The sequence below is a fragment of the Dipodomys spectabilis genome, unplaced genomic scaffold (genome assembly GCF_019054845.1).
Source record: "Dipodomys spectabilis isolate Male_0828 unplaced genomic scaffold, ASM1905484v1 ptg000067l, whole genome shotgun sequence".
Taxonomy (NCBI): domain Eukaryota; kingdom Metazoa; phylum Chordata; class Mammalia; order Rodentia; family Heteromyidae; genus Dipodomys; species Dipodomys spectabilis.
Window position 1 is genome coordinate 4,838,467 of NW_024870744.1, and position 13,630 is coordinate 4,852,096.

At 49.4% G+C, this 13,630-nt stretch overlaps 1 protein-coding gene across 1 annotated transcript in view; it reads right to left on the bottom strand.

The window, feature by feature from the left end:
• The window catches only part of Med27 (mediator complex subunit 27), a 187,822-nt gene that overhangs the window by 12,759 nt on the left and 161,433 nt on the right, over positions 1 to 13,630 (bottom strand). Inside the window, exons 5-6 of the mRNA XM_042681271.1 lie at positions 10,459 to 10,566; positions 4,567 to 4,608 (exon numbers count right to left, since the gene is read on the bottom strand). Of these exons, the coding sequence (XP_042537205.1) occupies positions 4,567 to 4,608; positions 10,459 to 10,566 (150 nt within the window). The remainder of the gene's footprint in view (positions 1 to 4,566; positions 4,609 to 10,458; positions 10,567 to 13,630) is intronic.

Sequence of the window (13,630 nt, forward strand, 5' to 3'; positions counted from 1 at the left end):
TCCCTGAATGGACTTGGGCTAATGGCCAGGGGGAAATGACAAGAACAGGCAGGAAGAAGTTAGCGTCTGAGGCTGCCATGTGCAGTGGGCATGCTGACTCTGTGAGCACTCCTGGCTGGATAAGAACACCTAGAGGGCAGATGTCCCAGCCCAGGCTGGGCAGGGCGACCATGGCCTTTTTCTTTTTGACTTTTGATTGGGAAGGAGGTGGAGTCTGTTTCCAGGGAGTGCTAGGGGTTGGGGCATGTTTAAATAACCTTTTTATTCTGAAACAGTTTTAGATTAGAAACGAATTCCAAGGACGGTACAGCCAGCCCCGCTGGAACACCTGCAGCTGCGGCCACCACGCGTGGTGTACTTGGTCAGAACACCTGAGGCCTTGGCCTCACCACTGAGGCTGCACGCTGTTCTTGTAGGCCTCTCGCCCGGCCCCCAGTGCCCTGCCCCCACCCCTGCTCCCACCTGCATTGTCACCGAGCCTCTGTCATAAGGAAAGGACCACACTGGATGCTATGTCCAGCTGGATGTGGATTTCACTGGTTTTTCCATTTTCCTTCTTTAGAGTGAACATGTTGCATGTTGCATTTGTGACAGATTCTAGTTTTTATTTATTTTTTAAGTACTGAGGTTTAAGCTCAAGAACTCAGCCATGCTAGGCTAGTGCTCTACCACTTGAGTCACAGCCTTTATGTCGGTATTTTTTTTTGAGATGGGGTCTCAGTGTTAACTTTGCCCAAGCTGGCCTCAAACTCTTGAATCTCCTGACACAGACTTTCCAGTAGCTAGGATTACAAGTGTGTGCTACCATGTCTAGCTAAGATCATACATTTTTTTTGTTATTGCTGTCGTTCGTGGGGCTTGAACTCTGGGCCTGGGAGTTCTCCTTGAGAACCAGCTCTTTAACTCAAGGAGAGTGCTCTACTACCTGAGCCACAGTGCCACTTCCAAAGATCATAAACCTTAATACTAAGGCTTTCAGAACGTTCTTGTACTATTCTGACCTGTCCTTTGCTGACCTATCATCACAAAAGGACCACAGGTAAGATGAATTGATGCAGCATGAACACCACTTGAAGTTTTTGCAAGGCCTCTGATCACCATGTCACAGACGCCCAATCACCATGTCACAGGCCTTTGGTTACTATGTCACAGACCCTCTGATCACCATGTCACAGACGCCCAATCACCATGTCACAGGCCTTTGGTTACTATGTCACAGACCCTCTGATCACCATGTCACAGACGCCCAATCACCATGTCACAGGCCTTTGGTTACTATGTCACAGACCCTCTGATCACCATGTCACAGACGCCCAATCACCATGTCACAGGCCTTTGGTTACTATGTCACAGACCCTCTGATCACCATGTCACAGACCCTCTGATCACCATGTCAGAGGCCTCTGCTCACTATGTCACAGACACACTGATCAAAATGTCACAGGCCTCTGATCACCATGTCATAGACCCTCTGATCACCATGTCACAGACCCTCTGATCACCATGTCACAGTCCTCTGATCACCATGTCACAGACATTCTGATCACCATGTCACAGATACTCTGTTCACCATGTCACAGACACCCTGATCACCATGTCACAGACATTCTGATCACCATGTCACAGACACTCTGATCACCATGTCTCAGACCCCCTGATCACCATGTCATAGTCCTCTGATCACCATGTCACAGACATTCTGATCACCATGTCACAGACACCCTGATCACCATGTCACAGTCCTCTGATCACCATGTCACAGACATTCTGATCACCATGTCACAGATATTCTGATCACCATGTCACAGACACTCTGATCACCATGTCACAGATACTCTGTTCACCATGTCACAGACACCCTGATCACTATGTCACAGACATTCTGATCACCATGTCACAGACACTCTGATCACCATGTCACAGATACTCTGTTCACCATGTCACAGACACCCTGATCACTATGTCACAGACATTCTGATCACCATGTCACAGACCATCTGATCACCATGTCACAGACCCTCTGATCACCATGTCACAGGCCTCTGGTTACTCTGTCACAGACCCTCTGATCACCATGTCATAGGCCTCTGATCACCATGTCACAGACACTGATCACATGTCACAGTCCTCTGATCACCATATCACAGGCCTCTGATCACCACATCATAGGCCTCTGATCACCATGTCACAGATCATCTGATTACCATGTCACAGACATCCTATCACCATGTCACAGGCCTCTGATCACTATGTCACAGACACTCTGATCACCATGTCACAGACACTCTGATCACCATGTCATAGACCCTCTGATCACCATGTCACAGACACTCTGATCACCATGTCATAGACCCTCTGATCACCATGTCATAGACCCTCTGATCACCATGTCACAGGCCTCTGATCACCACGTCACAGACATTCTGATCACCATGTCACAGACACTGATCACATGTCACAGTCCTCTGATCACCATATCACAGGCCTCCAATCACCACTTCATAGGCCTCTGATCACCATGTCACAGATCATCTGATCACCATGTCACAGACCCTCTGATCACCATGTCACAGACCCTCTGATCACCATGGCACAGACACCCTGATCACCATGTCACAGACACCCTGATCACCATGTCACAGACACTCTGATCATTATGTCACAGACACCCTGATCACCATGTCACAGACATTCTGATCACTATGTCAGACACCCTGATCACCATGTCACAGACCATCTGATCACGTCACAGACCCTCTGATCACCATATCACTCTCTGATCACCATGTCACAGGATCCTCTGATCACCATGTCACAGACACTCTGATCACCATGTCACAGATCCTCTGATCACCATGTCACAGACACTGATCACTATGTCAGACACCCTGATCACCATGTCACAGACCATCTGATCACCATGTCACAGACCCTCTGATCACCATGTCACAGACATTCTGATCACCATGTCACAGATACTCTGATCACCATGTCACAGACACTCTGATCACCATGTCACAGATACTCTGTTCACCATGTCACAGACACCCTGATCACTATGTCACAGACATTCTGATCACCATGTCACAGACACCCTGATCACTATGTCACAGACACCCTGATCACCATGTCACAGGCCTCTGATCACCATGTCACAGACACTCTAATCTCCATGTCACAGGCCTCTGATCACCATGTCACAGACACTCTGATCACCATGTCACGGATACTCTGATCACCATGTCACAGACACTCTGATCTCTATGTCATAGACACTCTGATCACCACATCACAGACACTCTGATCACCATGTCATAGGCTCTGACCACCATGTCACAAGCCTCTGATCATGGTGTTACAGGCCTCTGATCACCATGTTACAGACCCTCTGATCACCACATCACAGGCCTGGGCTTTCTCTTGGGGAGATGAAATGTAAAACAAGACAGAGGTAGTGGCTGCACCACCAATAGTAAATGGACTAAATGTAGAGTAAATCTTCACTTTCAAATAGTGATGTTATGCTGTATGAATTTCACCCTCTGCCCCTTGCACACCTAGAGTCCTCTGTGCCAATCTCCCAGGGCTTCTCACTGAACTGGAACACAAGCCAAATTCTGCACCATGCATGCCTCCCGACACCTGCCTGACCAGGGCCTGTGCCAATCCCCACTGTCCCCCACCCCCCCAGCGCTCTCCCTCCACTGGCTCCTCCCATTCTTGGGCCATGCCTCAGTTTACATCTCCACACAGCGGCCTCCTTGACTTCCCTAAGCTGAGAGTTGTGTCTTTGTGGCCCTTGGGCACAGACTCCCTTGTCTTACCCCTGGTACCTCTGGACTCGGTACAGTGCCTGGTCAACAGCAGAAGGTGCCAGAGAACGGCTGTTGAGTTTGATGGGGGAATGAAGGAAACAGTGGCCACTCCCCATGGGGTGGACAGTCCAGCGCTACGGGAGCCACAGGACTTGGAGTGGTGTCTCCAGTCCTGTGCACGTTTCTAGCACTCCCTCCCTTCTAGGTTTTCATGGGCAAGTCTCACATCTGCAAAGGTTGTCCAGAGAGCAGGAAATGGCACTGGGTAGGTGGGGCAAGTGCTGGCTTCCTTCACACATTCCGAAGGGACCTGCGCAAACCACAGAGCTCTGAGACGGCAAGCTTCAAAGCTTGGTAGAGCTTGGAACAACTCAAAAGCCTCTGGTTTTAGTCTAAGCCCCATAGAGTAAACTCCACGTCCTGTAGACCGAACCCATGTACCAAGGCCTCACTGCCACCACTTAAGACAGAATACCTCCATCATTCAACACATTGGCACCTGTTCCTATGGGCCGGTCCCCTGCCCTCATAGGGCCAAATCCTCTGCTCTGCTCATGGGGCCCAATCCCAGTTGTCCCCTCCCCCCAGGTAACCAGCAATCTGTCTGTCCCTAAGGTGCCCCACTTCAGAATGTCATACAAGGAATCATACAGGAACACTGGTTATGTCTGGCTCTTCGTCACTCTGATTAGAGAACAATGTACCTGTACTCTTCTAAGGCCCTCAAGCAGACACAGAAAGTGAGACTTACCTTTTGGAACACCTGGAAGCTGGACTTGGACCATATATCAAGCTGGAAGGAGAGAGAATGATAACATCAGTTTTTACCATTCTGGTCAAGAGACCATACTGCAATGATTGCTATTCTTATTATAAACTCGGATCCAGGACAGGATCCTGGGGTTGCAAAGAATCTTACACATCCTGCTCAAGTTTCTTCTTTCTCCATCTGTGGTTGGCTCCAGGAAATGAAGTGAAGGCACACCGGGAAGTAACCAGAGGCCCTGCTCCAGCCCTTGACTGACCTTGGCTCCTGACCTTGACTCCTCTCAAGACTCCCTTCGTGCGAGCCCGGTCTCAGCCTCTGTACCCAGGGCTTCTCTTATACCTCCTTTAGGCCGAATGCTATTCAATCAGAGGTTTTTTTTTCCCAGTTACCTATCATATTAGTTCTACATCTTGATTCTCTTTGCCTTTTCAAAATTAAGTTGTCTTAACAACTGGCCAGAAGCACCAGTATCTCAGTTTGCTTGTTTTCTGTCTAATTCGCCTATACAGAGTGGAGGCGCAGTGAGGGCAGGAGGCCTCTGCCCTCCCCACCGGATCCGCTCTCCAGGTCCTGAAGGAGGGAGAAGCAGGGGACACATCAGGTCTTTGTGAGCGCAGGAAACCCAGCAGTGTCCAGCTAGCGCTGCTCCTGCCCGCACGGCCCAGGCCCCTTCTCTCTACACTCACTCCTCAAGACGACGACTATGATGACGACAATGACAGTTCAGAGCCCTTCACAGCCCAAGCACACTAATGAGGCCTCTTTCAGGCATCTCACTAGGTTGTACTTAAGCTTAACTGTGCATCAGAAGCTCCTGTTTTGTTTTTTTTGGTCGGTCGTGGGGCTTGAACTCTGGGCACTGTCCCTCAAGGCTTGCAGTCTACCACTTGAGCCAGAGCACCATTTCCGGTTTTCTGAGTGGTCTATTGGAGATAAGAGTCTTACGGAAATTTTCCTGCCGAGGCTGGCTTTGAACCATGATCCTCAGATCTCAGCCTCCTCAGTAACTAGGATTATGGGCGTGAACCACTGGCGCCCAGCGCTCCTAGGGGTTAAAAAAAATTATTTTAAATGGACAGATTCCTTGTTCCCTGCCCTGAGTGTCTCAGCTAGGAGGCCTGGAGCAGGATCCGGATCCTGGTACTGTTTGACTTTAGCGGCAATTGTCTCTGATGCCAGGCTGGTCAGGAGCTCTGGTCTAGAGGGCCTCAACTTGACAAACAAGTAAGCTGAGGCCCCGCTGCGATGTGGGTGGGCCTGTTGCAAACCAGTCCTCCAGACACACTGGGACACTCACAGCACCTAACTTGTTCTCACCGTTCTGGGTTCCCCAGGTGCCACAATACACCAAGTTAGTGCCTTGTGGCTGTTTTGAAGTGTGTCGGGAGCCGTTCTGGCTTGGTGCCCGCATGCGGCTCATGGAGGGTGTAAGGCCAGGGAGCCCTGTGTGTCCGCTTTAATATAGGAGGTCAGGAGCTGAGCAAATTGAAGGGCCTGTGAATGGGCCTCTTGGGGCGGCCTCTGGGGTTGGCCAGTGGTCAAGGCAGAAAGTGGACCACGGTCACTCAGCGTGTGCGTGCCATTATTGACTCGGCATAACGGGAGCGGGAGGGCAGTCCCCGCGTGGCTGTGACATACCACAGGAACAGAAGTGCCCCACCTGACCCGGCCACCTCATAGCTCTGCTTCTACTCTGAGGAAAATACCCACACATGGCTTTCAGGAGAGACCTTGGGAAAGGAGGGGCTGATGCCAACACTTATTAGAGAAATCAGATTCAAGCTTCCCCCAGCCCTCGCGACCCCAACACACACACACACACCCAACTTTGAAGTGGGAAGAACACTGGATCAGAAATGACCCTGGAGACAGTTCGGCTGTCTTTGAAGGCTCCCTTTGATAGCTCCACTCTTTCCCTCTCTTCCGCTTGGAGGCTAAAAGCTGCCTTTCTTATTGATATGGGGTAATTAATGAAGCTATAGCATTAACATAACCTAAATCCCCTAATAAGATAGATTCAACTGAGGCCCTTCTGTTTCCTCACTGCAGTCCGACTGGCATAGAATCAGGACAACGGCCAGGTCTTTCTCTGAACCCTGCCTTTTAGCATGCTGAGTCACGGCTCTCTCTGATTACAATGAGTAGTGCTCGGTAAGTCTGAACAGCATTTTCATTCTTTATTCGAAGAATCAGTGCTTGGGACCCAAAGCTGGCATCCCAGGTAACCATCCGGGCATAGCGCATTACTGCTACTGCCCGCGCAGCCTTGCTGGCTGGCACGGCTTCTGAGGGGAAAATCCTGCTGCGGCTGGGAAAGAGGGGGGGTGGGGGTGGAGGGATAGGAATGGGGGGGTGTGGGCCACCCCACAGCTCTGAGGATAGTAAGTCCTTTCAGAGAGTCTGGCTTCACGGCAGTGTTGGGGGACAGAGGTAAAGGCCGCGGCAACTTTCAGAGCCACACCCCGTGTCCCAGCTGTGCTCCACAAACTTAGCAAACTACAGGACTGTGACTTTGCAACAGCCAAACTGCCAATGACGATTTGTTACGGTTGACCACACCTTCAGCTGCCACAGCACCTTCCAAAGGCTAGCTTGATGGGATGTGTGACACTGTAAGCCACAGAGTGCACTAATGGCCCCTGCATGCAAATGCCCCAAGGGCCTGCACTCCCGGGGAGGGGGGCGAGGCATTTAGCTGCACTCCACGTCTTCTTCTGGTGACTTGTCAAGGGCCAACTGGAGCAAGCCAGTTTGCTTTCCCGAATGTGACCATGTTCCCTGGGAATGTAAAGGGGCCCGCCTCCTCAGTCTTGCTCTGGCCAGTTGGGAGAACCCTGTGTGGCCCTGTGCATGTGGCTACAAAAGGGACCAAGAGGCTGCCTGTCCCACCACACTTCCAACCAGGTTCCCAGCTCACAATCTGAGAGGCCACACCCACCTCTCACCAGAAGCCAGCATGGGAGCTCGTGTGCTGCCTTCAGCCTTGCTCACGACTTCCATTCCTGCTGCTGCTTTTAGTCCCATTTCTCATTTTTTGAGTCTAGCTAAACATTTTCACATCCTAAGCAGGCTATTTCAGCATCCTCTCCCGCACACAACTAGGCTTCTGTTCTGGGACACAGAGTGACAGGAGGGGGTCTGGGCCTGGAGAAGCTCCAGCAGCCCACCCAGCCTTGGGCTGGCCCTGCGTGGCTGTGGGCGGGACACTGCCTCACCAGGGCACGAGTGACAGCAGCAGCACCCAGTTACGATTTATTTCTGAGGACTCGCTAATGCTGTAGTAAGTGTGAGCCGCACACCTGCCGAGGCCATAAATGTCTTATCCTTAGTGTTTTTGTTAATTGCAAGACAGAAGTGTACACAAACACCCATGATGTGCTAATTGTAGTGCCGGTAAAAACTTCACAACTCACTGGCTGTGTCCCAAGTGAAGACGACGTCTGTTGTAAGTAGAGGCAAAGGGGTGGTGGCCCCCTCCAGAGCCCATGATCCCAGGGAAGCAAGGAAAGGGGCCAGAGAGAGAGAGTGGATGTGTGCATGTTGGGTAGACTGGCAGGGCAGCTCTCACAGGGGGAGGCAGCTAGTGGGTGCCAAGGTGCCACCCGAGACCAGAAAGCAAGGCCAATAATTAGGCGTTTGCACACTGGAAAGGAGCTAGGGTTCTCAGATGTGTTCTGCAAGATGCCAGTGTCCTAATACATTCTAAGAAGAAAGGGGAAAACCCAACCAACTCGGTGACCTTGAAGAACAATACCACATGCTCACTCCTTTAGCAACTAAAGGCTCTGAGACGTACTCCAGTAAAGATACTGAACTTGAACTTGGGGCTGGAGATAAAGCTGCCTAAGTATGTGTGAGGCCTTGGGATTTGATCTCCAGCACTGCCTAAAAACAAAAACAAAAAGGAGCTTGCTGCCTTTTTTTTTTTTTTTCACTCAAGGCTAGCCCTGTACTACTTGAGCCATGCCTCCAATTGCAAACTGAGCTTTCTGTAATTCATTGTTGCTCAACCTTTGACAAGTTCCACACCTGACCCTTCCTCCTTGGAAAGGCAAGGGGACAGTCCTGTGGCTATGTATTTTAGGGGTCAGCCTGGGGAGCCAAGTGTGGAGCAAGTTAAGACTGGAGACCAGACGTGAAGTGGTAAGAACAGAGATTCTGTCAGAGTTCAAGTGAGGATGTGGACAGGAGGGGCTGAATGGGAGGGCTTCGGGAGGGGAGAGCCAGCACCTGCTGACAGACTAGCTACAAGGGGCGATGAGAAAAAAGCCCAGTACTTTGTAGAGAGATGGATAACAGGAAAAGGAATGCGGAAGAGACGGTGCAGGGGTGGAGCTGCATCTGGGCAAGGCCTGCAGGAGAGGCAGGGACGAGTGATCTCTGTGTGGTTGTCAGATGAGGATGGGGTGAAAGTCTCTGAAGCAGCTGGGAGAGGGCACACAGACATTTTCCACCCCCCTAGTTCTAGCTGCACAATGAAGACAGTGCTAGCTAGCGAGTACTCCTCAGGTAGTTAAGTGCCTATGTCACTTACTTTGGAGATTTTCAGCATGGGGAACTTCCAGTGACGGGATGTTAACGGTAACTGCAAAGTAGGCAGTCTCCACTCCTTACTAAATCGAGGGTGCTTCATTTGCACCCTGACTTTGTGTATTTGTTGTGATTTACCCTCCCCCAGCTACTTGCAAACAGGCCAGGGCTGTTTCCTCCAGGTGTGACTGCGGCATGGAACCCTTTGAGGTGAAGGCACACAGCAACCCCGTGTGGGGACCATTCTGGAAACCGGAGCTCAGAGTCACGGGAGGCCATGCTGCCTCATCTCCCACTGGGCTCTCCTTGCTTGCTCTGGGGATAGTTTGGTTCCTGAAGGTGAGACCAAAGGCAGACTCTCCCTATTCACACTTGGCCATCACTAAGGAAACTGGGGAAAGCGGGACGAAGTTCCTGGTCTGAAGCTTCCCCTGAGCCAGCACTCTGGAGGCTGTGGACTGCCGGTCGGCTGATGGCTCTCACGCCGGTGAGTGGCGGCAGGACCGCTCTGCCCAGCGCCGCTCGGTGCCTAGCCGCACTCATCACCTGTTTTTGAAGAACACTATTCTCACTGTAATGAGGCCATGGATGCTAAGTACTAGTACTAACAGACTTCAAACACTTTTAATTGGAAACGAGGGTGAAGGGAAAGTTCCTGAGGCAGGGAGGAAGCCCAGGCGGGGAGGTGGTGGGCAGAAGCCAGGTGGGTCTCCCAGGCAGGGTGCTCATTACACTAGGGAGCAGACACAAATGAAGGCTGTCAGATCCCATTAGCATCCCCCGATGCTCTTCACAGAGCCATATGGAGTGTGTGGCCTGAAGAAATTAGGGGTCCACATGGGTGAACTTCCCAAGAAACAGATCTCCCAGGGGAAGGAGTCTTTCAGTAGCAGAAGTGACTTCCTGAGGGTGACTTGTGAGTTTCCCAGAAAAAAAAAAGAAAAAAAAGAAATGTCATTGGGTTGTGACAAACCAACTTGAATTTTCCTCATGGTTCTGGGAAAGCAAAGTGCTGAACCCTGGGCTATTGATGTGCCAGTTGACTTGGAAAATAAAATATCCATTTCCTCAGAAGACACATTTAATGAGGCAACCGGGGTCTAAGGTGATAAATTAGAAATTCAAGTAAGGGCATCAGGTTTAGAGCAAGCAGCAGAAGCAGATGAAAACGGCGAGCAGAGAGGATGAGATGCTGTTTGTACAGTGTTCATCTTCACACTGACAAATCTGTTTGTGGATCATGTTGGCTACGATTGCTAGTATTTAATGTCATTCACCATGGACTTGGTTTGGGATACTGAAAATTAATAATAATAATAATACCCCAGGCTCCAGGAAGCTTACCTTGCCGCCCTCGGTGTAGACGTTCTCATTGTAACCCCTCACTATGGTTCGATCAATGAACAGGCTCCTCATGACGACGATCACTTTCAACACCTTCCCCAAGGTCACCTGTCAAAACACGAGCACACATGACAGCTCCCACCTGAACAGCCAGCTCCCATGAAGTTGGGCGGGCCTGAGGGGAGCAGAGGTGGCCACCTCTCTGTCTCCTGGGGGAAGGCTTGCTCCTTTTCCTCGAAGCACCTGCGAACAGCCTCACCAGCAGATGCTCTGCCTGTACTCTCTGAAGGACGCTGAGGGGCCCGACTCATCTGACCACCGTTCATTTTGCCTTAGAAACTCTCAGGATAGGTTTCACGTGCCTTTACTATCTGCTGGGTCAAGGACCCCTCCTGCAGTTAGGTTTTCCAAAGGCTATGACCCTCTAATTCTGGCATCTGGGATTTTGAGCAGTTGTTTTTCACACTGTACAGTGAGTAAGAGTATCTCCAGTAGCCCCTGGCTGAACTACCTATTTATAGGGACTGATGAAAAGTGGGAGAAAATAATACCAAAATAAAGTCTGAAGGTAAAAGCAAAATAGCTGAATTTTCTTTCCAGAAAAGAAACATGATCCTGGAAATGCATTTAAGTGCTTTTATTCTCTTAGAACCAAAGCATGTATTATAGATTAAAAATCACCTGAAAAAAAAAGTACAGTTTCAGTTTCCCAGATGCCAGGCAAAAAGAAGAAAGAAGCCCCTTGTGCACACGGAACAGACTCCGCCCAGCAACAGAAGCACACCTTTCTTCTTCTTCTTCTTTTTTTTTTGTCAGTCGTGGGGCTTGAATTCTGGCCCTGGGCGCTGTCCCTCAGCAACTCAGCTCAAGGCGAGTGCTCTACCACTTGAGCCACAGCACCACTTCCAGTCTTTTCTGTGTATGTGGTGCTGAGGAATGGAACCCAAGGGCCTCATGCATGTCAGGTAAGTAGTAGTACTGAGTCACCTTCCCAGCCCCCAGAAGCGTGCCTTTCTACAGGGGTTCCCATGTGATGCTCAGGAGGCAGACCTGGCCTGGGACCCACCCGAGGCCCACAGTGTGTCTGGGCTGCTTGGCTGGGGCTGGGCCTCACAGAATCTGCCAGAATGAAGTCTATCTGATAACAGCCCCGGAGCACCTAATCCTTTGGTTTGCAGCCAACCGGCTGCCGGCCTCTGGAGACTCCGCCTTTGGCCATCTCTTCCTTTACTTCCCTGTCCTTGTTGCTTCCTGACTACCTTCAACAATCAGCATCCCCTTTCCTTATCAGTCCTTGGCACCAACGACATCCCGACGTTAATTCTGAGCACTGGAGGGTGTCTCTAAATTGGGGAAGAATATAAACTGGGTAAAGAGTCCGCAACACAGATTTGTCTACATTTAAGGAAATGCTAATAAATAGATCTTGCTTTTGTACTTTTAAATACTATCACACCAGGTTTCATTCAGTGGGTCTTCGTCTGTGTAACTGGAACCATTACTTAAGGATGCCAAGAAACCACCAAGGTTGTATCAGCAACTCTGCCTTCAGCCAAGAGAAGCCTGCTAGAAGCGAAGTCAGCCGAACAGCTTGTAATTACAAGCCCTGAATCAATCAATGGCCTCTCACATAACATGGAGGCGGGCCTGAGAGGACTCCTACAAAAGGGCCACTGCACTTAACTCTCCTTGCTAGGAAGCTTGGGCCACTAAGCAAGTATTTTTGAAAAATTACCAACATCTAGCTCACTTTATTATTACTTGATAACCTGCCTCAGTAAAGTAATTATTTAAGTTTCTGAAGATGGATGTCAGAAATATATACTAAAGACATCACAAATTATTTAATTAATTAATGCTGCAGAACTGGATTTGAACTACAGGCCTTATGTTTGATTGGCAGATGTTCTACTGCTAGTTATACCTCCAGCTGTTTTTTGCTTTATTTTGTTTTTGTTTTTGGTTGTGTGCTTGAACTCAGGGCCTAAGTGCCCTCTCCCAGAGCTCTTTTGCTCAAGGCTAGAGCTTTACCACTTTGAGCCATTGTACCACTTCCAGTTTTCTGGTAGTTAACTGGAGATAATAGTCTCTCGGACTTTCCTGCGTGAGACGGCTTGGCTTTTATCCGTGATCCTCAGGTCTCAGCCTCCCAAGTATCTAGGATTACAGGTGTGAACCACCAGAGGCTTTGTTTTCCTTATCTTTTTTTTTTTTTTTTAAAGGATAGGGCCTCACTTTCTGCCTGGGAGTGTGTGGTTGAACTCTGACCTACCTGTTTGAAGCTTTCCTTCAGAGTTGGGGTGACAGGCATGCACCACCACACTCAGCTTCCCACTGTTGAGATTGAGTTTCAAGATCTGCAATACTCTCAATTTCAATGTCACTCTCCTAAACAACTAGGATGACATGTATAAACCACCAGTATCTAGTTAGTCTTCTTGTTTTACTAGTTAACTTTGGTATTTCGAACTTAATACTAAAATGTTAAAAATAGATGCGCAAGCCAGGCGCCTGGTGGCTCACACCTAAAATCCTAGCTATTCAGGAGGCTGAGATCTGAGGATCGTGGTTCAAAGCCAGCCCGGGCAAGAAAGTCTGAGATGCTTATCTCCAATAAACCACTAGAAAACCGGAAGTGGCCCTGTGGTGCAAGTGGTAGAGTGCTCGCCTTGAGCTGAAGAGCACAGGGACAGCGTCCAGGCCCAGAGTTCAAGCCCCAAAACCAACCAAAAAACAACAACAAAAGATGCTCATTATACAAAAATCATTCCATCCAAAGATAATGACCATCCATTCTTGGAGATTTCCTTTAAATATTTTTATTACTCAAGATTTGTATTTTCTGGGCTGGTGTGACTCAGTGGTAGTGTACTTGCCTATCAAAGTGTTAGGCAAGCCCCGTACCACCAAAAAATATAAAGAAAAAGGTGTGCACCTTATGAATTCCTAACATAGCGACAAATAAAATACAGGTATATCAAGTCCCAAATACACAGGTATATCGGATATATATCAAGTCCCAAATCAAATTTTTACCTCAAATGATGACACAACAGTTGCATGTGCTATGTAGTCTTCAAAAATAGTGCTAGAGGCGACAGGATATGGTACGCGATATACTATTGTTTCTTTGGCTGGACTCCTATTCTTAGATATTTATAGAGCTTTCTAG